The sequence below is a fragment of the Amblyomma americanum genome, chromosome 1 (genome assembly GCF_052857255.1).
Source record: "Amblyomma americanum isolate KBUSLIRL-KWMA chromosome 1, ASM5285725v1, whole genome shotgun sequence".
Classification (NCBI taxonomy): Eukaryota; Metazoa; Arthropoda; class Arachnida; order Ixodida; family Ixodidae; genus Amblyomma; species Amblyomma americanum.
Window position 1 is genome coordinate 278,830,038 of NC_135497.1, and position 23,639 is coordinate 278,853,676.

Below are 23,639 nucleotides of genomic sequence, written 5' to 3' on the forward strand. Positions count from 1 at the left end.
AAAAGATTAATTCTATTTATCTAGTTAGTACTTTTGCTCACTACGTTTTGCATGTATGCTTCAAAGGAAGCGATGCGCACCCCTTGCGTAGTAACAAATTCACCCGACTTGTTTGCTGTGGATATTGTGATGTCCCAGCTAGCATTTGTGACCTCCAAGTGCACACTTTTATCTGTATGTATTTTTGTGTATTATATGTATGTATACACTGGCTGTTGCCCTTGCACGAGCACTAGGCCAGCAGCCAATAAGTTATCTCTTGTCCATCATTCATCACGCCTGATTATCTGCCTGAGTGCCATGTAACATTTGGTGCAAGTGCTGGATATCGTCGGCATCCTGGTCCTGGAGCTTCGGCATCCTGCGTCAGCTGTCGTCGTTGGCCGTATAGTTCTTGGCCTGCATTTACTGACCGTGCCGCAGCCTATCAGACCTGAACCAACCTCGCCGTTCACCCTAGTCCCGTCCCCTGGTCCGACCAGAAGACATGATGAAATGAAGGCGCTGCTGCGACCAGATCCTATGACCCGCCTGGCTCGAGACGCGGCCCTCGCATGAAGACACCGTTCCCCTGCCCAGGCCATTTGGTGTGTCCTGGGGCCACGGCCGTCGGCTATGGCACCCTGTGGCCCGGAAGCTTTGTTGACCGGAACTCATTCTCTCATCTCATTGTGGGAGCCAGCACTTCACCAACTTGCCATTTCTGTTGTGCCGTTGCTGAAGCCGATCACCATCTCACGCATTCCTTCGTCGGTGTCTTCTTCTGTTTACCATAGGAATTGTTCGGTGGCCCAGAGTAGTGTCATGAAGAAGAAGCTGGCAGTGGTGTCAGACGGAGCACTCGCGCGAGGCTAGCAGCCATGAAATCATCTCTTGTTTATCGTTCATTGCGCTCATTCCTTTGCTGGCTGCCATGTAACAATATGGCATGACATCTACCTTTCATTCTTATTTCTCAGTCTTGTAGGTGTAGATAGGCAAATTTCTCTACCTTGAAGCCAAGGCTACAGATGAGGTCATCGGGGAAACCAGGTCGCGTAACTGTGTCAGTTGGGCCTCGATGCTTACCAGCTTATGGTGAATACTACGCGATCTGTTTAGGGCATGTTTCAATGCACCTCTAGGCACAGCCCTTATTACCAGCTTCGTGGCCGCTGATGAATATGTTAACATGTCTTTTTTCTACCGCGGGGCATAACACCCGCACATATGGGCCGCTCTGATGTACAGCCGTAGAAATTGAAGCAGTCCTCCAATGGCATTTCTTCGGTCAGCTCAAAGTCTGGAATAACTTCAGAGAAGATCTTAAAGATGTTTTCAATAGCTGCCTTCTGCTGACCCTGGTAAGGAAGCTTGTGGATCAGTAGGAAGTCCAGAAGTAGGAAAGTTATGATATTGCAGCCATGCAAAGCTTATTTTATCTGGTGGTCTCAAAAGGCTGGCAGAGGGTTACAGAGAATTGGTGAAACACAGGAACCGGTGCATACTCCTTGCCATTGAACGTAAAGATCGCCATTAAATTTTACAAAGGTAGAATGCAAAAAGTTTTCTAGCAACTCCAAGAATCTATCCATTTTAATTCCGCATTGGTTTGTGTAATCTTACTGCTCCCATGAAATCAATGCCTTCTCTTACAGTCTCAAAAATGGCTGTATGTGGCAGTGTGTAATACAAGTCCTTCTTGCCAATGGAGAAGGTACTCTTTCTGTGCAGCGTTTCGATTGGAATATGGACATTTCTTCTGTCTTCTTTACCAGGATCTTCCATGGTGAGGAAGGAGAATGATTATTGCAGGTACCTTCCTAAGGGTTCCTGCCACAATCCTTGCTGAGACAATTACTCAGGCAGGCCACTTATCCTTGTGTGTTTTTGTTGTAAAAAAGGCATTCAAGCATAGTTCCTCGCTCTTCTTCATAGCCGGCCCTAGTTTGGTCAAGTTGTTTCTACACACAATATTTGGGCTTCGTTCTTCACTGCTTGAGCCTTGATCTTTTTTTGCAACTTACGGAAGTACTTGGCTGTGGCTTGATTTGTTTTTTTTATGACTGTACATCGGAGAGGCCCATATTTGCAGGTGTTATGCCCCACGGTCGAAAAAAGGGCTGTGGCTACAGGTGCATTGAAAAATGCCATAAACACATCGTGCATTCATCGTAAGCAGGAAAGCGCCAAGGACCAATTGAAGGAATGAATGAACAAATGAAAGTTTAATGAAACAGACAAGATACAAAGAAGTTGGTCTGTTTAGGAGGCTGATGAAAAGGCATGGATGCCTGACAAGTGTTAGTCCCCTTTTCTTAAACACACTGCACCCAAGCATTACATGAAGGTTACGTGAAGCTGGTTTCCACATGACATAATCTGCTGCCTTGGCTTCAAGGTAATGAAAGAACTGCAGATTGGGCTAGTTGGTGATGCATAGTGGTGGTTCAACAGTGCAACAGCACACACAGACCAAGTAGGAGACGAGACACACAAACCAGCGCTGAACTTAAAGTAATTTTTTATTGGGAAGAAGCAAGTCGTATATACAGTCACGGAAAAAACAGCGCACATGCGCAATGACAACATAGCACATAGTGATAGCACATGGTAAAATCCGCTTTAAAAGCACGTGTGCATCCGCTGGACCGCTCCCCACTATGTAGCATATTGATTTCTCGAGGCGATAATGAAACAGATGGCGTACTCATGCATCCTTCACTTTTTCTGATAATATGAAATGCCTCAGCTACTTCGCGAGTGTGCTGGTCAGGATGAGCGAACAGGACATCAGTGTCATCAAAAAACGGCGTGCATTTGCACGTGAAACAATGTTTAGCTAGGTTAGTTTCTTCGTTAAAGAATTAGCGTGCTCCATGAGCCGCACGTTAACGCAGCGGCAAGTCTGTCCTATGTATGTAAGGCTACAGGACAGGGGAATTTGATACACTACGCCCGTCTTGCAGGGAACATATCTGTTTTCATGGTTTATGCTGCAAGCATTTCTTCTGCGCCCTTCATGCCTTCTTTGAATTGCCGGCCCCACTCTTTCTAGTTTGTTAGGTGCAGAGAACAGAACCTTTACACCATGCTTGCTCCCCACCCTTTTAATCCGGTGCGACAGCTTGTGGACATATGGCATAACCACTACCCTTGTCCCTTCTTCCGAACCCTTCTCCAGCCCCAAGGTACTTGCAGACGATTTCAGGGAACGACGGACTTTGTCTGCACTCGAAACGAGAACTGAGTCCGGGAAACCAGCTTCCCTACATCTGTCTGCCTGGGCTAAGAGACTGGCATCATTTTATGATAACAAGATTTCTTTACTGCCATACCTACGTGGTCTGTGTGTGCTGTTGCGCTGTTGAACCACCACTAATGAAAGAAATTTTTCGATTTACTCCTACTAGGCTGCAGAAAGAAGAATAGAAGTTAGCTGTTAAACTGTATGGGCATGGTGTTAGCCACGTGCTAACAAAAGAGGTTGGGCGGGCAAGACGCGTGTCGGACTGTGAGTGCATTACACATTTCTGACGATGTAAAATCTGAGGAAATATAATCGAAAGCTAATTTGGGAGTGTCACATGTAAAAGGCCAAGAAAGACAAAGAAGTTTGAAGGAGAAAAGAAGACTACGAAGACGGTAAGGATGAAGTGTGCCAATTGAAGAACAAAGAAGATGAATTATTCGACGGGGGCGTAGCAAGAGGTGGTTCACGGAGAAGAGAAGAAGATGAAAAGGATGACATGTATCAATGCCGAGGGTTTTAAAGCTCGAAGGGATGATAATACGCATGGGGGAAACAGAAGTTGAGGCTCCTGATGGTCAGGGACACTTTGGTTGGGGCAGAGCAACGCCGGCTGCTGCTACAGCAGTCCTGAGCCTATTCCGGGGATTCAGCGGCTGACGCAACCACCTCCTGTGCCCAGGGGTATCACAAACGCTGCTGCCACGTGCCAGCTGCATCGCCCTGGTGGTCCCTCCAACGCCAACGTCAACGCCAATGTTGCTTCCACCAGTGCTTTGATCGGGTGTTCATCCGACACCAGCACATCACACTTCGAAGGTCACCTCAGCGTGTGCGTGTGCGTGTGCGTTCAGCTGTTGTCCGGTCTATTCCTTCAGTCCCAGCGTTCTCCTGTGATCCATGACAGCGAGATATTTGAGGCGTACATCATGCATACGAATTGTTCAATCTGCGTAGGCACATCATCACTAACGTTAATGAAAAATGAAATTGACTATCTGGATGAATAATCACAACAGATGGGTCTGATGACGATTCCATGACTTTCCTTTGTATTTTAGATGGTGCTTCCTTTATTTATTACAAGCAAAGCAATAAATTTCTCAGTCATTTGTCAGCGCTGTGCCTGTGTCATCTTGTCTGTCTCCTGTTGCCCTGCGCCTTGTTTTGCAAAGAATCATGCACGGACTGGCCCGGGTGCTCTCCGTGAAGTATTTTAGTGACCTCGTGCAAATTTTACTTGATGGCTTTTTGAATTTAGTTGCTGCGGACACGGGAGATATGTAAACTTAGCACTGCTGCCTACCTTTCAAGATGTCACATGCGGGCTAGATAAATGCATATTTTGTGTTGTGTTGCGGTGGACCACTGTCATGGAAGGGGTTGCGTCGCTCATTTTGACACAAATACTATGTTTTCTACTGTAGCAGTAATTGTTACTTCTGACTTGGTGTCGGTTTGTAAATCATAATGAAGTGCGCTATTATTTTCGTCTTTGTTGTGGTGGTGTTTTCTGCCATGTATAGTCAACTTATGTTCCAGCCAGGTTGGTGGTTTTTGTGCTGGCTTGTTGCAGTTTGTGCAGAATTAATTGCATGGCCTGACCACCTTAGTTCCATTTTCTAAGAGGTAGCATTTTAACTCAAAATTGTTTTTATATTGCCATTTAGAGCTTTTCTCTGAAACCACAATCACTTCTTTGGAATGGTTTAGGGACTAACAGCTGGCACTGGCTTGCCATATGGGCTGGTTTTTGTTTTCTGTCGGTGTTAGCATGCGTAATATCACCCATCATTAAGGAGCAGTATGTTGGCATTTTGTAAGGATCATTGAGCAAAGAAAACTGATGTGAAATTTTTTTTTTTGTAAAGTGTGGACTCGCACTATGCATGTTGTTCTTGGAAGAAAATGCTGAGAATCTGTTCGTGGGGGGAGGATGACTGCTCAGCACGCTCGCCATTGTAGTTGACTCCACAACTGTCATAGTGTCAGGATTATGGATGGTCAGCATAAGCTATTAAGTTTGTGTACAAGCTATTATATGTCTTTGAACACTTATTCCCTGAGAGTTACGTGTCAGTCGAAGCGTTCCTCAAGCTGGTTTATAATGGTGCACAAGCATGAATTTTTTATTGTTTGCTCTGAAAATTTAGGTAGATATAAGTTCAGTTGTTTGAAATTTTTGAATTAGTGTTCATTGGGTGGCATTAAGGAATTCATTGGCGAGTATCTTTGTGCTTTGTTTATGGGTGTGTTTTCTTCTTATAATTAAAATGTTTCTATATTTCTGTACTGTTGTGGTTTGCCTGTAAATAAATGTTTTTCATAGGTGCACACAGCCTGTCTACTGCTATGAAGATCTCGGGTAGTACCGGTATGTTGCATTATGTAGGCGTTATAATGGTAAATTTAAAGAATGCTGAAGAAAAGTACTAGATGTGTACACAAAGTATGAACCCATTGCATGCATTTTTCCTGATGGCTGTTGGGGTGTAAGGAGCGTTAAAATGCCATTTGGCTTGGCGGTAATAGCATGTGATTCACGGCAACAACTTTTGGTCACTTATTTTTATTTTTTTCATTTTCGGGGCGGTTCTTTTGTGAAATACGCAGAGTAAAACCTGTATGAAAACACAAGGCACCCTTTTGGGCCTAATTATGAACACTTGAAACCGGCTTTAAATATGTTTTATTTTACAGCGAGAGCTCCGCTCCTTGGGCTACATTTTCTGATTTCGATGCCGATGACACAGTGGCCTACAATGCCTCACAAGGTCAAACCGTATTTAACTGCGTGGTGGTATGGCTTAAGCTATGTATCAGCACATGATCATATGACAGGCCATTGGGTATTTGATTTTGACATTTGATTTGACAGTGGAGACCATGCTGAACAGAACTTTCGCTCGTGTAACTAGGATCAAGCCATGTTGAACCCTGGCCAATATTTTTTTTGACAGTGTAACTGCATGAGGTGTTTTGGAAGAGTTTATGATGCTGTTACACTGGAGCCCTTTTGACATTAGTCTTCCATTAATGATGCTATGAATTTGGATCCAACAGGCGGTATGCTGTCTTCTACCTTTTCTGAAATGACCTTATGTCTAAAATGATGACTCTATTTTCTCCTCTAATCAGCATCACAATGCACAGATTAATTCCCTAAAGGCGCCCATTTCAGTAACCATTTTTTTTTTGTACGTGCCAGAACGAATAACTCGATGTCACCAATCGCGGACAGCATAATGTTTCAATTACTCAGAAGTGGAGCGCTGCTGTTTCTCCCGGCCAGCTCATGACAATGGGTCACGTCTTGTAACAGTCGAGAGAAAGTGTGCCACGCAGGTTTGGCAAACGACTCCTTTTGAGTGGATGGTGTTCAGTGCAGATTAACAGGTAATTTTATCGCGCCGCAGTGAGGGAACAGTATATATGGCATTTTACATCTTTAACTATTATTAGCGTATGCGGTGGCTTAATTGCATAGGTCATTCACAGATAAGAGACCGCCTCTACCAGCCCACAGGAACGAATCATTCATCGTGAGGGGAGGAGAGGGAGACGCCCCCCCTCGAAACCTTTGTTTCTGAAATTCCTTCCTTTCCTGCTCCAGCTTGCCCTGGTTCCTATTATGCACTCGCGACCCTAGGCTGAGGGTTTTTTTTCTGATTGACTGATGTAATGCCTATTCGGCCAGCAGTTATCTGAAGAGTATTTTATTTATTTACGCCAGTACCTGCAGCATCAAGGGCATTATTAAAGGGGGGGGGGGACAATTGGAGTAAAATGTACATATGTGACAAAATCTAATACAGCTAAGCCCAGATGGTAAAAGCAAGAAAGCAACAAAATACGTAGCATCAGTAAGTTATCTCGACGGCAAACGGTCTTCAGTGTACCGCGGTGCAAAATTACGACACAGAAATGGAAACGGTACACTATCGCATGAAGCGCAATGCCAGCCAAACGATATGGAGTAAACGGGATATTAATCTATGGCTTACTGCGTGACAATAAAGACAAGCTCTGAACACGTTTTACATTCATCAATACTCATATCTTCGATACTAAATTTTTTTTTTAAATTAGCCATTGACATTTTTTATTGCTTGTGTTTCAGCGGTGATTTTATACCCCAGCACGTGACGAAAAAAAGACGACGCGCGCGTGACAGCGCGCCACTGCGCTCTCGGAACGGCAGACATCTTGACGTAGCGAGTGGATGAGGTCGTGGCCAGCGGCTGCTCTTGGACGGACGTTCGTGTTCTGCGCGATACGAAGGAACGGCTTTCAACCAGCTTGCTTGACAGCCTAGAGGTGAGCAGTGCTCGTCTATTTTATCGCATTCACCGTCAAAACTACCGCACAATGTATGTGGCCTTGACCACATTGTGCGTCCCTGGAGGACGCGGTGGTATTTTCTGTAATTGGCTATGCCTAGGTCTGATTCTGAAAAACTCTGTCCTGATGACTCATCATCCCGCAGGAGCTACCGAATGAGCGTCATGTACTGTAGTGCGTTGTGGGCAGAAATTGATCGCTCACGTGGAGGCACTCTGTCATCGACGGCTTCGCAACCATTCCTAGGATTTCGAGTTCGGTCGTTGAACGCAAGTGTTTCTACGTTGCTTTTCAATTAAAATGTTGCGGCCATGGCCAACACTGAAGCTGCAACTCCGTACTGTGGATCTAGACGCCATAGGCACTTAGGCCCGTTCCTCGTGCTGCGATTAGAACGAAAAAATTCAGGGGTGCACTTTGTTGACCTAAATTGCGGTGAGGCAGAAGCCTTTAGCGCGGTGTTGCTGGTTGTGTCGCTGATGTGTGGTGAAGATGTTTAAAGACTAACTACAAAGAGCATTTAGGCGGCATATCGTTCCATATCTGCGTTCAAGAGGCGTCTGGATTGGGATGCGATAGCGTGTTGCAGCACTGCCATGGAGTCAACGGAACACCACCGCCCGTTCGGCGCGACGCCTTGCCCGTTGGACAATTTGAGGAAAAGAAATGACGCCTGTCTCACATCTCGGTGGACACCCTATCCGCGCTGTAAGGGAAGGAAAAGGCTTTCGTTAGTTGCTGGACCCCGCCGCGGTTGCTCAGTTCCCGGAGTTCCCGGGATCGAACGCGACCACGGCGGCCGCGTTTCGATATAGGCGAAACGCAAAAGGCGCCCGTGTGCTGTGCGATGTCAGTGCACGTTGAAGATCTGCAGGTGGTTGAATTTATTCCGGAGCCCTCGACTACGGCACCTCTTTCTTCCTTCTTTCACTCCCTCCTTTATCCCGAATTTCCTTATGGCGCGGTTCAGGGTTCCGCCTATATGTGAGACACAATTGCGCCATTTCCTTTCCACAAAAATCAATTTTCAATTTCAGTTGCTGGATGTAACGGACACATCCATGGCCTCGATTATAAGCCATTGAAGGCTTAATTTCGCCTTTAAATGGTCGGCCTAGTCGGTGACGCCACGGCGCGATTTTCGGTCAGTGCTTTCACATGCAACGCGCGCCCAGCGAATTCGGTTGGAGGGACAATTTTGCATATGCAAGCCGTGATTAAACGCGACGGAAGCTTTACACGAATTATGTTACTGATACTATTACCTGCATATTTTTGCAAGGCATTAATATTTCATATGTTTTGATTAGAAAAATGAGCTGCAGTTTAACTACTGCTGAACCTTGTAAGAGAGCGAAAGGTGTGGTGTATCGGGCAAGTAGACGCGTCTTGGCGTCTGTGCGTTCCGCACACCGGATAGGCAGCGTGCCCAGCCTGGTGGCAATTAAATTAATGGCTGATCGCGAGAGGTTGGTCTCCCAATTAATGCTGCGGCCTATTGCTGCAGTGCCTCGTGTCTGCCACAACGTTGTCAGCGCTATTACATGTAGGCCACATGTCTCTCACACCATCGCCACGTGCCTCAAAGCGCGATTGAGGCGTCCACTGACCCAGGGATCCAGTTATATGCACCCTTCCTTTCCTTGAAATCATCGGAGTCCGACGCAAACAAACATGAACGCCGACGGCCTATAAGCGGTATTCACATGGGGACATCGGCATGGATGGATGTGGGAAGGAGTTGAGCGACGTCACCGATCCGCCCAAGTCCACCCCAGCTCTTGGATTCACGATTCAGTGGGCGCCTTAGCGTTTTTCCTCCACAAAAACGCATCCGCCGCGGTTGGGTTCGAACCCGTAGTTCCCGGGTTCGAACCCGACCGCGGCGGCTTCGTTTTTATGGAGGAAAAACGCTAAGGCGCCCGTGTCCTGTGCGATGTCAGTACACGTTAAAGATCCCCAGGTGGTCGAAATTATTCCGGAGCCCTCCACTACGGAACCTCTTCCTTCCTTTCTTCTTTCACTCCCTCCTTTATCCCTTCCCTTGCGGCGCGGTTCAGGTGTCCAACGATATATGAGACAGATATTGCGCCATTTCCTTTCCCCCAAAACCAATTATTAATTATTATTCAGTGGGGCAGCAGGGAGACGCCGACATGGACGAGCGAAGCGCTGCCGGGCTGCGGAGACAGAGGGGCAGGGGTCGAAATGGAAGTAAGGGGCCAAAACAATGCTCCCTTGTGGGGTTGTGGCGAAAAAAAGACAGAGGGGAAACAATAGATGCTCGATAGGAGGGATATAAGAGAAAAGAAACCAGAGGGGGAACAGCCAAAAAAATTGTGGATTATCCCAGATAATCCCGGATATACAATGCGAAAGTGACATAGAGGTATCCACTGGCCCACAGAGCCGGTTGTGCGCCTTTCCTTTGGTGAAAATGAACGGTGTTTGCAAAGTTGTCAACGCCAATGAACTCTATGAACGCTGTCGGCTCACTTGTTTTGTTTGGTTTTTGAGGAAAGGAAATGGCACAGTAACCGTTTCGCATATCTCGGTGGAATCCCGAACCCGCCGTAAAGGAAGGGATAAAGGATCGAGGGAGGGAAAAAGGAATGAGACAACTGAAAATTGAAATTTGGATTTTGAGGAAAGGCGCGGCGCAGCGCAACAGCGGAACACCTGTGGCTCGGTGGTACTAGTGGCGCCTGCGCAGTAGTGATAGGCAGCGATAGAGGAACAGGCGACGGGGTCGGCGGCGGCCACCTGCGCCGTGCGTGACGTCACTCCTGCTCCGACATACGCCGGCTGGCGCGAAGCGCGGAGTTGACTGGCGTAGTGAAGCTTTTCGCTTCAAAAAGACGGCAGCGGGCTGCACCCCACGCATCACCGAAGGCCACATCTCCCGGGGAGAAGGACTGAACGTACCGGCCGATCGAACGGTCCCTTACTTGATCGGCGGCGGCCGCCGGAGCAAAACCGGAAGCTGCGTCGCCACGAGCACTCTCGAAGGCAGGACGTGTGAATACGCTCGGTATCGGCGGCGCCTGCTGAGTGACGTCATAGCTGACACGTGGTTTGGTCTTCAAACTCGCGCACGGCGAAGACGCTGCGCAGGGGTGGTGGTGGTGAAAGCCTTAATAGACAGAGGGGAGTTTAGGACACGCAGATCCTTGGGCCCGTGCACGGCCACACTGCACTCAAACGTTCATGTACCGGAGGCTCATGACGCTGCATGGTAGCCTGGCCTGTGGCGGTGGCTTGCTTAGCCGCGGGTCCTCGGAGCGCAGTAGGGTTTCCCAAGCCTCTAAAGTGGTAAGTGCTCCAGGCACCGTGGGGGAGGATCCGCCGAGCCGAGGAAAAGGATATGATCGAGAGTGGCTTTGGGGTGGTGGCAGAGAGTACAGGAGGAGTTTGTGTGGTCTTGGGGATAGCGCGAGCGTATATATATAAGGGGAGGGTATCGCGCGTGTTTGGAGCCGCCTCCAGAGTGTCTGGTGATAATTTTCGAGGGAGAGATGGGGTGGGGGGTAGAGCCGACACCCGGCTTTGCAGGTCTGCATCTGTTCACTTAATGAATACATATGCGCTCCCGTGAGAACCCTAGATCGGAGGCCGCCGGTGCCCGGTTGAGGAACCCCGGGCTAAGCGTTGGTAGCCTCGTTTCCAGGATTCCCGGAGTGGGCAGGCACCCATATGAGCTCCATGTGGCGGGGTGGGTGTGCGGCAAGCGACTTCAGTATGTGAAATGCAGGGGCGTGAACTCTCCCATGAGCAAAATTTAATATGGCAGTTTTAGAGTCCGATAGCTATATACCGGGCCTCCGTGCGCGTGATGGCTAGGGCAATGGTGGCCTCTTCATCCTCCTCCGAAGTGGCAGTGGGGATATGTGAAGAATGGCAATCGGTTGTAGGTAGGGGTTCGTGATGGCCACAAACACGTCCGCACCCGTGCATGAGGCATCCACCCGCATGGCATCCGGTTCCGTGCCATAGTGTTTGTGGAGTGCACGTGCGCGAGCTCTGCGGCGGGGTTCGTGGTTGGTGGAGTGCATATTTTTGGGGAGAGGTTTAATAAATATAGGTCCAGGTGAATTTGGTGGCGGACCTGGAGCTGTATGGGATCCGTGGCTGGTGTCTTGATACTAAGGGTGTGTAGGATGTGTCGGCCGGTGGTGGTTCTCATGAGACGTATGTATTGTACCTGTCGGTCGGTGGGCCTCGATAAGCTCAGCTATCGTGTTGTGTAGGCCTAGCTGGAGGAGTTTTTTGGATGAGGTATTTAGGCGTATGTGCAGTGCTGTCTTAAATGCTGTTCGGATCATGGCATCCGGGTTGGAGATTTTTCTGCCCTGGAGTTTCAGGTAGGGCAGCATGAAGTGAAGGCGGCTGAGAACGGAGGGGAGCATAGTAAAGCTTTTGCTTAAATAAATACTTTTGCTTCCACCATGGCAACAGCTCCCACGTGACCCCATGTCGCAAAGCCGTCTGCAGTTAGACCGATGTCCCTCCCCAGTCTCAGACCGACAGAAAGCGCAGCGCCACAGGTGAAAATCGCATGCTCGTGAAATGAGCCTCTTTTAGCCGCCAAGGCACACCGTAAGGGCCTGCCTTTACGGTGTGCCTCAGCCTTCACTTGGATGAAGGCCTTCACAGTGATGCTTTCATTGTAAAGGTCTTTCACGTAAAAGCCTTATGCTAAAGGCATTTAGGGTAGATGCACTCCAAGTAAAGACCTCAGGTAGACGTTCTTTAGGCCGAAAGACTTTATGTTAAAGGCCTTTTATGTCAAATGGCTTTTGCACGTGAGGACCTTAACTCATAATTATATACTGCATGATATTTTCACAAATGGGTTTCAGAATCAAAAAGTTAGGCACAGGCCGTAAGGAATCAAGCAATGTTCCAGCTCCAAAGAGCACGCGCGTCTCACTTCTTTGTCCTCAAGGCAACGCCCGGGGACACTGCCAGCATTATTCCCCCTCCGTATCCAAAAAAAAGGAAGCAAAAACGTGGGCGCACTTGGGGCGACGTACCGGTGTCCATACCCTCACTTTGTCATCGAGATGGTACTCGACGAAGCGATGTTGTTGGTTGTAGCGTTCTGCATCCGTTGCCTGCTGCCGGTGGATGTGCATACGAGCCAGTTGGCGGGCTTCCTCTGCGTGCTGGGTAAATTCCTCGGCGTCTGGCGTGAGCGCCTGGTTGTGAGGGGGGCACGGAAGCATGGCATCGAGCATTGTTTGGAGATCACGCCCGTAGACGAGGCGAAACGGCGTAAATCGAGTCGTTTCCTGAATCGCCGTGTTGTAGGCAAACGTCACATATGGGAGGATCTCGTCCCAAGTCTTCTGCTGTACATCGACGTACATTGCGAGCATGTCTGCTAAGGTTTTGTTGAGGTGCTCCGTGAGCCCTTTTGACTGCGGGTGGTATGCAGTAGTCTTGCGGTGGTTTGTGTGACTTAGCTGGAACACCTCGTGCATGAGCTACGCTGTAAACACAGTGCCCCTATCGGTGATGACAAAGGACAGAGCGCCATTTCGTAAAGCAATGTGGTGTATGAAGAAGCACGCGATTTCAGAGGATGTACTGCGCGGCACCGCCTTTGTTTCCGCATAGCGCATCAAATAATCAGTCGCAACTATAATCCACTTATTGCCAGAAGACGACACAGGGAATGGGCCCAGAAGATCAATGCCGACTTGGTCAAAAGGTGTGCGAGGTGGCGCAGTTGGTTGGAGCTGCGGGCTTGAGCGGTGGTGACTTACGACGCTGGCACTCACGGCAACCTCTGACCTAGCGGTGGATGGTCTTTGCAAGTTTAGGCCAATAATAGCCCTGATGCACTCGAGCGAGCGTGTGTGCAAATCCCAAATGGCCAGAGGTGGGCTCGTCATGACGCGGCGAAAGGATGTCGCGGAGGTCTGATGGCAGGACTAGGAGGTAGGGACGGTCACCGTTGCTGGAGTTTTTCTTGAACAGTACGCCATTGCGAATGCAAAAAGAGGACGAGTGGCGGGAAAAGTGTCGAGGTACGTTAGAAGCATGGCCCTCCAGGTGATCCATGACAAACCGCAGGTCAGCGTCAGCACGCTGCTTTGCCACTAAGTCCAAACTGCTGATCACACCTAGGAAACGATTGTCATCCTCTGCGCTGTCATCAGCTTGCTCGACGGCTGCGCATGAGAGCGTGTTGGCGTCTTCGTGTTTACGTCCGGACTTATAGGCAATATTGTGTAATCAAATTCTTGAAGGCGAAGGCTCCAGCGTGCTAGGCGTCCTGATGGGTCCCGGAGATTGGTAAGCCAGCACAAGGAATGGTGGTCGGTGACCACTTTAAAATGATGACCATAGATATAAGGTCGAAGTTTCATCGTGGCCCAGATGACAGCGAGGCACACCTTTTCCGAGGTGGAGTAGTTGATTTCGGTGCGCGAGAGTGTGCGACTCGCATACGCGATCACACATTCCAAGCCTTTTTGATGTTGAACGAGGACGCCACCAAGCCCGATGTTGCTAGCGTTGGTGTGTATCTTGGTAGCAGCCTCCTCATCCAAGTGAGCCAGCACAGGGCTCACTCACGTCTCACTTCTTTGACCTCAAGGCGCCGCCCGGGGACACCTGGCGGCATTATTCTACACGGTGTCATGCTAAACTGTCTGCTATTCTTAAGGCATAAGCCTTTCTTGGCTCTGCTCATGAGTGGCGTCAATCATAAGTTGCACAGTAATTAAAATAAAATGTAAAAGTTGATAAGCAACATTTGCTAAGAAACATATATGTAATCATAGTTGTGACCGTAAATAGATTGTAAGAAATTGTGATAGCGATAATGACAATTACTGATAGTGAGAGTGCTGGAGATAATGATAGTGATGATAGCGGTGGAGAGTGATAGTTCTAGAAATAGTGAAATGATAGTGGTAGAGATAGTGATAATGATAGGTACTGATAGTGCTAGGGATAGTGATAGTGAAGATGACAGTGATGATGATAGAGATAGTGATAGTCTGTGATACCAATGGTGATAATAGTGGTGACCATAGTAATGAAGGTGATTGCAATAGAAAAATGAAAATGGAGGGAGAAAAGTAAGAATTGAAATAAATAATAAGAAACAAAAATAAAAACAATGAAAAAGGGAGGGAGAAGGAAAGGAAAGAAAGGCTATTAATAGCATTTCTGCTATTAAGCAGACATAAGTGCAATCTTGTATTTTTTTACAGCAGCACTGTATGCTAATACAGAATTTTTAGTGGGCCATACGTGATGTTATGCATGCACAACACAGCTTCTAATTCTAAAATTACTTATTTACTACGTAACATTTCCTACGGTATACCTGAATGCAGCACTCCAAGATGGCTATTTGCAAGCGGCATAAAGAACGCCTACACGGGAGTATCTCAACGCCGCAACTTGGCTTAGCCCCAAGGCTGGCGCTCCTGCTGTTCCTCATCGGCAAGAAGCCGCGACTTCAGGAAGCCGTCATGCTGGCGCCCCGAGCGGACCCGGTGGTCATGGTGCCCAAGTATCGGCTCAACCTGTCCGGCTTATTCACCCCCAACTGGAGCGACGCGCCAGGTGAGTGTCTACAAACGGCACCTGTTTGGAATAAACTTTGGGGCATTAAATATGTGTAATAATTTTTCAAAACATATCCTCATTTTAATTTAATATTTTTCTTTTATTATCACCAAAGGAGTATTTTTCAGCGTTTCTAACTAATACGCCACAGCTACTGAGTTGCCATATAGTGTGCTGGGCCTTGAAGGTATATGCAAAAGCGTTATTCGATTCAATGCCTGGAGTGCACAAATATTCACTCATTTCTACAATGTGCTCTCAGCACAATTCTCAAGCAACATTACGTAGAAAAATAATAAAGTAATTATTTTAGAGCAAGCCCAGTAACCTCTTTAGGTTACTGCTATAAACATCCTTGGTTTCTCTCTGACTTATTTGAAATATCATATGCACTGCAAGATGAGATTGAAGGAAATAAACACGAGTAGCTACCCTTGGAAGTGACGCATGTTGAACACAGACCTCTGGAGTCATATGTCGAAACAAAATAAAATATTTTAAGGCGCTTTAACAGGCTGACTTGTGTTTGTCGAATGCGCCTTGGAGATGAAAAGTGGCTGGCATCGCTAATTTCACTGCCTTCACGATCGCTCAGTTGGGCAATGCGCCAACTTTAGTGGCACATTTTTAGAGCAAGAAGGGAGTTTATTTTGTTCACAGTTTGGAGACATGTCACTGTAAGTATAGGCAGTATAAAAGGACACATACAGGAGCCAATTTAGACAGGAAACGAGTTTCACGGGCTGCACTGATGTAGGTGCAACTGATGATTCTGCTTTTGCACAACTTTCATGAAATGCCACTGTGCATCTTGTAATGATGCGTTTGCAGTATTAAAGGAGGCCTAAACGTAGTGGTACAGATGCACAGAACTTGTGATTGTGTTTAAATCATCTTACTCACTAGCACTTTCAACCCCGGGAGCTATTTCGTGAGGTAAACCAACTTTGCAAACACAGGAGAGAACAGTTGGTATGTGAGCAGTGAGCTGATGCCTGCCTTCTATTGCTGAAAGACAGAAAGAGAAAAAGTAGGGAATTCATCCAGCCATGTGTGGCTCGATTCTTTGCTGTCACAATTAACTTTATAGGGTTCACGTTTAGTTTACCTAGTATACTCTTCCTCACAGCGGGTTGGCACTGATGTGGAGGCTGCATGCCATTCTCATATCTTAGAGTCTCTGCTCCAGGAGTGTAGTGCCGGAGAGGAAATCTCGTGTTTCCCATGCTTTTAGCTGCTCTATCGTTTGCACCAACGCTGTGGTCTTAGTCCCACATGTCGGGAAGGCTGTTTGGTATTCACAAATTTATTGCAGGCCTTTGTGGCTCTTGTGAAGAAGATGATGACCCAGACAAAGCAGATAAGTCGTGAAAACGAAGAAGATGGCCCGTGCGTCAGCCATATTGCTACCGCCACGTGTGTCTGTGCCCGACCTGGTTGCCCTCGGATTGTTCTCGCCACTGCTGCCTTCCTCCCAGGTCTTTTAAATAAACTCCCGCCTTACATTTGGTGGAGGTGCCGGGTAACAGCCCTGGAATTGCGCAACCGTACTCTCCCGCCACCTGCGATGCCTCACGACGTTCAACATCAAGCCATGCAAGTGGGCCCAGCTGTTACCTGCGCCGGCTCCCTTCACCAACGGGATCTGGCCATCTTCAGTGGGACCGATCAGCAGGATGTCGAACATTGGCTCACGTCTTACGAGAGGGTGAGCCTTTACAACAAATAAGACGATGCCACCAAACTATATAACGTAATTTTTTATCTCACCGGTGTGGCTAACCTGTGGTATCGGAACCGCGAGGTGGACATCCGCACCTGGTCTGCTTTCAAGACAACCTTCTCCGAAGTGTTTGGTCGTCCTGCTGTTCGGAAACTCCGCGCCGAACAACGCTTGCGTGAACGGTCTCAGCAGGTCGGCGAAAGCTTTACCAGTTACATAGAAGACGTCATTGACCTATGCAAGCGTGTCAACCTCAACATGTCAGAAGCTGACAAGATTAAACACATTTTGAAGGGTGTTGACGACGACGCGTTTCAGATGCTGGTAGCGCGCGACTTGCGCACCGTTGCTGAAGTCGTCACACTCTGCCAAAGCTTCGAGGAGCTGCGGAAGCAGAGGCTCCTGACTCGACATCACCCTCGAATAATTTAGTCACTTGCTGGACTGACACTAGCAGCTGACACCTCATCGCTGCTGCAACAAATCAAACACTTTGTTCGGGACGAAGTGGCGCGTCAGCTTTCTCTTCTGCCGAACCCTACAGGGCAAGCTCCAGAATTGGCTCCGGCCATTCGACACGCCATCCAAGAGCAGGTTGCCGAGGCTCTTCCACCCGCCCATCCGCCACCACCTGTCGCCACTCCACTGACATATGCCGACGTTGTCGCCCAGACGCCACCCCCTATGGGCGCTCCGCTGACATACGCGGACGTCGTCGCCAGACCTCGACCGCCTACCTATGCTTTGCCTCCAACACCTGCGCGAGTGGTGGCTCCTTCTCTTCGGCCGGCTCCGCGAGTCAGGAATCCCTGGCGCACCATCGACAACCGGCCTATCTGCTACAATTGCGGCTAGCCTGGTCATGTGGCCCGGCTTTGCCGCCGCCGTCTCCCAGTCTACGCGCCACCTCCTCCAGCTCCCGCGTATTGGCCTTCCACGAGTCAGTACTCCGGATCTGCTGAGCCGCTGTCTAGTCGTCCTTTTTCTCCTGACCGTTCAGCCCTTTCTAGACGCCGTTCACCTTCACCGAGGCGCCGCTCCGTTTCTCCTATGCGACGTCGCGCCAATCTTCCTCAGGAGGAAAACTAGGTGCTGCAGATCCTGAGGCGAGAACTGTGTCCCTGTCGAACTTTCCAAGGCCTCACATATCCCCTGCTAATCTGATCGAAATTTCTGTCAAGGGCAATACTGTCTCGGCCCTTGTGGACACCGGTGCTGCGATTTCTGTTATGGACGAAAAGTTTTGTAGTTCGTTGAAGAAGGTAAAGACGCCGATTGCTGGACTGTCGCTGCGTACGGCCAGCGCTGAGCACATCAAGCCGTCCGCAGCGTGTACCACTCGAGTTGTGATTCAGGACTCCCTCTACACGATAGAATTCGTCGTGCTGCCTTCCTGTTCCCATACTGTTGTTCTGGGCTGGGATTTCCTTTCCGTCCATGAAGCTATCATCGACTGTGCTCGAAAGGAAGTCGGGTTCTCTTCTCTGCCCAATCCTTTTCTGGACGCCACTCCTCCTGTTGCCAGTGTTAAAACCCTCGCCGCCAAAGGCATCGACATTCCCCCGTGCTCTTCTGTTCTTGTACACTTGTCTTGCGACTCTATGGTGATGACACTGTCCTCTTTACTCCAGGCCATACTTTTCTGCACCGCAAGTGTCTCCCTCTGCCATACGCTGTACTGACTGTCTCCGCTGGCCTTTCGATACTTTTGGTTTCTAACCCGTTTTCCTGCCCTACCGCTCTGCGCCTTGGTGAATGCCTCGGCAGTGTGCAGCCCATCGCATCTCTGCTCATCCGCGAGGAGACCGACGATACATCGCTCCTCGCCATGAACGCGCTCAGACCTCCTGCCTCTATGCCAGATCTCTCTTCTACCGAATTGTTCTTGTGCTCCATCAACGCTGATCTTCCCCTGCCGCACAGAACACAGCTTCTCGCCCTCCTTCATCAATTTCGCTCCTCCTTCGATGCTCACCGGACTTCCTTGGGCCGAACTTCCACCGTCACCCATCGCATCGACACTGGTGCCCACGCGCCGCTGCGGCAGCGCCCCTATCGTGCGTCTCCAACCGAGCGCCAGACTATTACAGAGCAAGTCGACCAAATGCTTCAAAACGGCGTCATTCAGCCCTCAAGTAGCCCTTGGGCATCGCCTGTTGTCCTTGCGAAAAAGAAAGATGGCTCCATACGCTTGTGTGTCGATTACCGCCGCCTTAAGATAACGCGCAAGGATGTCTATCCACTCCCCCGCATAGATGACGCTCTGGACTGTTTGCAAGGGGCGGAGCTCTTTTCCTCCCTCGATTTACGTTCTGGGTACTGGCAGGTCCCCATGGAAGCGGCCGATCGTCCCAAAACTGCTTTTGTGACCCCCGACGGATTGTATGAATTTACTGTGATGCCATTCGGCCTTTGTAATGCCCCTGCTACCTTCGAACGGATGATGGACACCATTTTGCGTGGACTCAAGTGGAAAATGTGTCTATGCTATCTCGACGACATTGTCGTCTTTTCCCCCGACGTTGAAACCCATCTATCCCGCCTGAAGCACGTTTTGACCTGCCTTTTTGACGCTGGCCTGCAGCTCAACTTGAAGAAATGCCGTTTTGCTGTGCGTCAGCTGACTATTTTAGGACACGTCTCTAAGCAAGGCGTTCGTCCCGACCCAGCTAAACTTCGCGCTGTCGCAGACTTTCCCAAACCCACTTCCGTCAAAGACTTGCGCAGCTTCTTAGGTCTGTGCTCTTACTTTTGGAGATTTATTCGCAACTTTGCTTCGATTGCTGCGCCTTTAACACAACTGTCTGGCAGTTCCGACTTATCGATGTGGTCTCCAGCATGCAAAGATGCGTATAACACCTTGCGCCGCCTCCTCACAGCGCCGCCCATACTGCGCCATTTCAACTCGACCGCTCCTACCGAGGTCCACACGGACGCCAGTGGTGTCGGTCTCAGCGCTGTACTCGCCCAGCGCATCTGTGGTTTTGATGAATACGTTGTTGACTACGCAAGCTGCACACTTACGAAGGCTGAAACTAATTACTCCGTCAGTGAAAAAGGGTGGCCATCATATGGGCCCTTGCCAAATTCCGCCCGTACCTCTATGGCCGCTCTTTTGACGTTGTGACGGACCAACATGCGCTTTGTTGGCTTTCTTCCTTGAAAGACCCATCCGGCCGCCTTGCCAGGTGGGCTCTTCGTCTGCAAGAATATGACATCCGCGTGGTCTATCGTTCCTGCCGGAAGCATCAAGACGCTGATGCCCTGTCCCGCTGCCCACTTCCAGCCAAGATCGCCAGCCTTTCCACCTCTGACGTCTCCCCGTTGTCCCTTCACATTTTGCGACATGCCCCCAGTGCAACGTACTGACCACTGGATCGCTTCTCTTCTCGACTTTCTCTCCAACCCCACGGCTGCTTCTCCATCCCGTGCTCTCCGCCGCCATGCTTCCCACTTCGTGATTCGCGATAACCTCCTCTATCGTCGTAACTACAGCACCGACGGCCACAAGTGGTTAGTCGTTATTCCTCGCCACCTGCGCACGAACATATGCGCCTATTTCCACGCTGACCCACAATCTGGTCACGCGGGAGTTTTCAAGACATACACCCGCATCCGGCTGCGCTATTACTTGCGCGGCATGTACACCTTCGTACTTAAATACGTACGCACCTGTCTCACCTGTCAACGTCACAAGCCATCTCCTCACCATTCTGCTGAAGAGTTGCAGCCACTCCTTTGCCCACCACGCCCTTTCGACCATATCGGCATTGATTTCTATGGCCCGCTTCCGTATACTGCGGCCGGCAACCATTGGGCTATCGTTGCGGTTGATCATCTCACTAGATATGCCGAAACCGCCGCCCTTCCGTCTGCCACAGTGACAGACATTGCACCTCGTGAACTGCTTAGCGACCGCGGACGCGCCTTTTTGTCCGATGTCTTCACCGCCCTGCTCTGCCAGTGCAACATAATCCATCATACCACCTCCGCCTATCATCCGCAGACAAACGGCCTCACCGAGCGATTTAACCGCACCCTCGGAGACATGCTCTGTATGTACGTCGCATCCAACCACTCGAATTGGGATCTCATCCTCCCTTATGTGACGTTCGCCTACAACACCGCCCAGCAGTCTACTACTGGCTTCTCTCTCTTCTATCTTCTTTACGGCCGTCATCCATCTGCTACCATAGACACCATTCTGCCTTACCAACCTGACGCCTCCGAATATACCCGTTTCCGAAGCCGCGCAACACGCAGAAGATTGTCGCCAAATCGCCCGGTCACTCACAACTGACGCCCGTCATCGCCAGAAATTCTGCCACGACAACGCTCACACAACATTGCACTTCTCTCCTGGTGCGCTTGTGTGGCTCTGGATACCATCTAGTACTCCTGGACTCTCCTCGAAATTTCTCGCCAAGTATCACGGTCCCTACCGTGTCCTGGAGCACACATCTCCAGTTAATTACGTCGTCGAACCCCTCACGCCATCTCCGGATCTCCGGCGCCGTGGCCGCGAGACAGTTCACATCCAGCGTCTCAAGCCTTACTACAACCCCTCTATATTGCAGTTGCCATAAGTCGCCAGGATGGCTCCTATTCGCCCCGGGGGTGATTGTGAAGAAGATGATGACCCAGACAAAGCAGATAACTCGTGAAAACGAAGAAGATGGCCCTGCGCGTCAGCCGTATTGCTATCGCCATGTGTGTCTGTGCCCGACCTGGTTGCCCTCGGATTGTTCTCGCCGCTGCTCCCTTCCTCACAGGTCTTTTAAATTAACCCCCGCCTTACAGCTCTATTTAGTTGACTTGAGGTTGTTTTCTAGTCACTAGCATGTTGCTTAGCTGAAGACACCAGATGTTTAAATTCCTTGGATAATATATAGCTTCATGCGGAAAACACAGGACATGGAAAAAAAGCTCTGGGGGAATAAATTTTCACACGTATTGCTGACACCTTTTCTTGAGAGCCCAAGTTAACTGCACAACATGTTTAAATTCTCCTTACGAAATATCCACTATGTTTGCAGAATCGTTTGCATTGAGAGTTCGTTTTATATATCCTCTACCTGTTAGTTCTCGGAGCAGGTTAATTTGTGTTTGTACTGTAATTATTTGATTTAGTTGTTGGAATCATTTGTGCACTTTTTGTCCCCTAACATGTTGACTCCAGTCATCTTCGCGTTTCCTAAAATTTATATGCTTGGCACGCAACGTGGCTTTGCTAGACCAGGGACAAGGCAGCCATGGCTGCTGGTGTGCGTATCGTCCTTTGGCGGCCACCCAAGCTCCCTGGAGCCGCAGGAGTGCGACCCTGGAGCCACATCGCATGGCCATCAATTGGTGAGTCCGAAGTCCTGCTGGGTGCAACACCGCTTCCGGAGGCTAATGCTTAAGAGGGGCTCGGGGCTGCAGCCTTTCAAGCATGATGTCACTAAAATGCTAGAGCAGCTCGGCGCCGTCGTGGGACTCCCATGCAGGCCCAGTGTGGCAGTGAGCGACGTCGCATTGAGCATTCAGGTTGTGGCGGTATCATATATTAGATCAGAATAAAGCACACTAGCATACGCTAGTGTACGCATATTTGTCTTAGCGTGCACTGAGCATCCAAGAAGCGTGCAAAACATTCAGGACCTGTTAAACAGTGAGAAGTCTCAAAAATCATTATTTCGTGAGAAATGAAAATTCAAACATAATGCATCAAATCTCCGTGTTTTTAATGCGAAAACAGTTCTTGTCTCATGGGTGGCGGTCACAGGAGCTGTCAGCATAGTGTGTCATCAGAGCATGTCCTCAAGAAAATTACCATTAGAAAAAAGAAATGCTCCAGGATTTCGGTTCTAACCCTGGGCTTAAGTGTGCCAGGCGGGCACGCAATTTATATGCCATGAAGGGTCTTCTGTTCTAGTGTGTTAGAGGGGCAAGAAGTCAACACGTTTTGGTGTGTGCAACAGTAAAGTGTGTTCCCAATATGTTCTGATGTCAGACAACGATGACTTGCAAGAAAAGTTGCCGACATCATCCAAGGGTCACTCTATAGGTGTCATATGACAACGATGACTTGCAAAAGTGTTCCTGAGGTTCAAATGACTTTGCATTTCTCTAACATAGCAGACTGCAGTGCTCTCCAACTTTTTTACATTCTCCTCATCCTTGTTCTCCTCAGTACTAAAGATAATAAATTCTTGTGGACAAATGAAGATCTTAAGGGCGAAAGCGGATGTTAATGTTCACTGCCATCTGGCTGCATTTCTTGTCATCAGAAGGCGTTAAGTATAATTTTATGCAAAAACCATATGGCAAAACAAGCCTGAAGGGTGCTGAAAAGGGAAGAAAGCATACTTATTAGTACGGTATTAGCAGCACTTGTTGCATTGGCGAACAAATGACTGTGATGACTTGTAATGCAGAGAGGGGGACTCTGAATTTTTTATTTTCCTTTTGATTGTGCTGCTTTATTTTCATAAGGGAAATAACACGAAGCTAGCATGTCATCATAAGCAACGCATAAAGTGACCAAGATATGAAAGGGAAAAAAGGAATAGAGGAATGGGCTGACAAGGCTTTTTGAAACCCCTTTAAGCCTTGTTGTTCTTAGGCATAATACAGATGACAAGTGCATAGTTACTCCTAATTTTGTTTTGATTCTTACGCTAATTGCATTATATACTTTTACTCTCCTTTGACTTTCAGTTTGCTTCATAGTGCACCGTGAAGAAAGAAAAGATGCAAGATAATGCAAGTGAATTTGAT

The 23,639-nt window shown here is 48.8% G+C and overlaps 1 protein-coding gene across 12 annotated transcripts in view; it reads left to right on the plus strand.

Annotated features, from left to right (window-relative positions):
• The window catches only part of LOC144115172 (uncharacterized), a 41,931-nt gene that overhangs the window by 13,491 nt on the left and 4,801 nt on the right, over positions 1 to 23,639 (plus strand). For 11 of the 12 annotated variants that reach the window (XM_077649389.1, XM_077649380.1, XM_077649381.1 and 8 more), the window contains 3 exons: positions 7,350 to 7,546; positions 14,923 to 15,154; positions 22,115 to 22,229. In XM_077649389.1, the coding sequence (XP_077505515.1) occupies positions 14,932 to 15,154; positions 22,115 to 22,229 (338 nt within the window). In that variant the 5' untranslated portion in view covers positions 7,350 to 7,546; positions 14,923 to 14,931. Of the gene's footprint in view, positions 1 to 5,558; positions 5,604 to 7,349; positions 7,547 to 14,922; positions 15,155 to 22,114; positions 22,230 to 23,639 lie in introns of all 12 variants that reach the window. The other variant, XM_077649383.1, reaches the window with a different exon arrangement.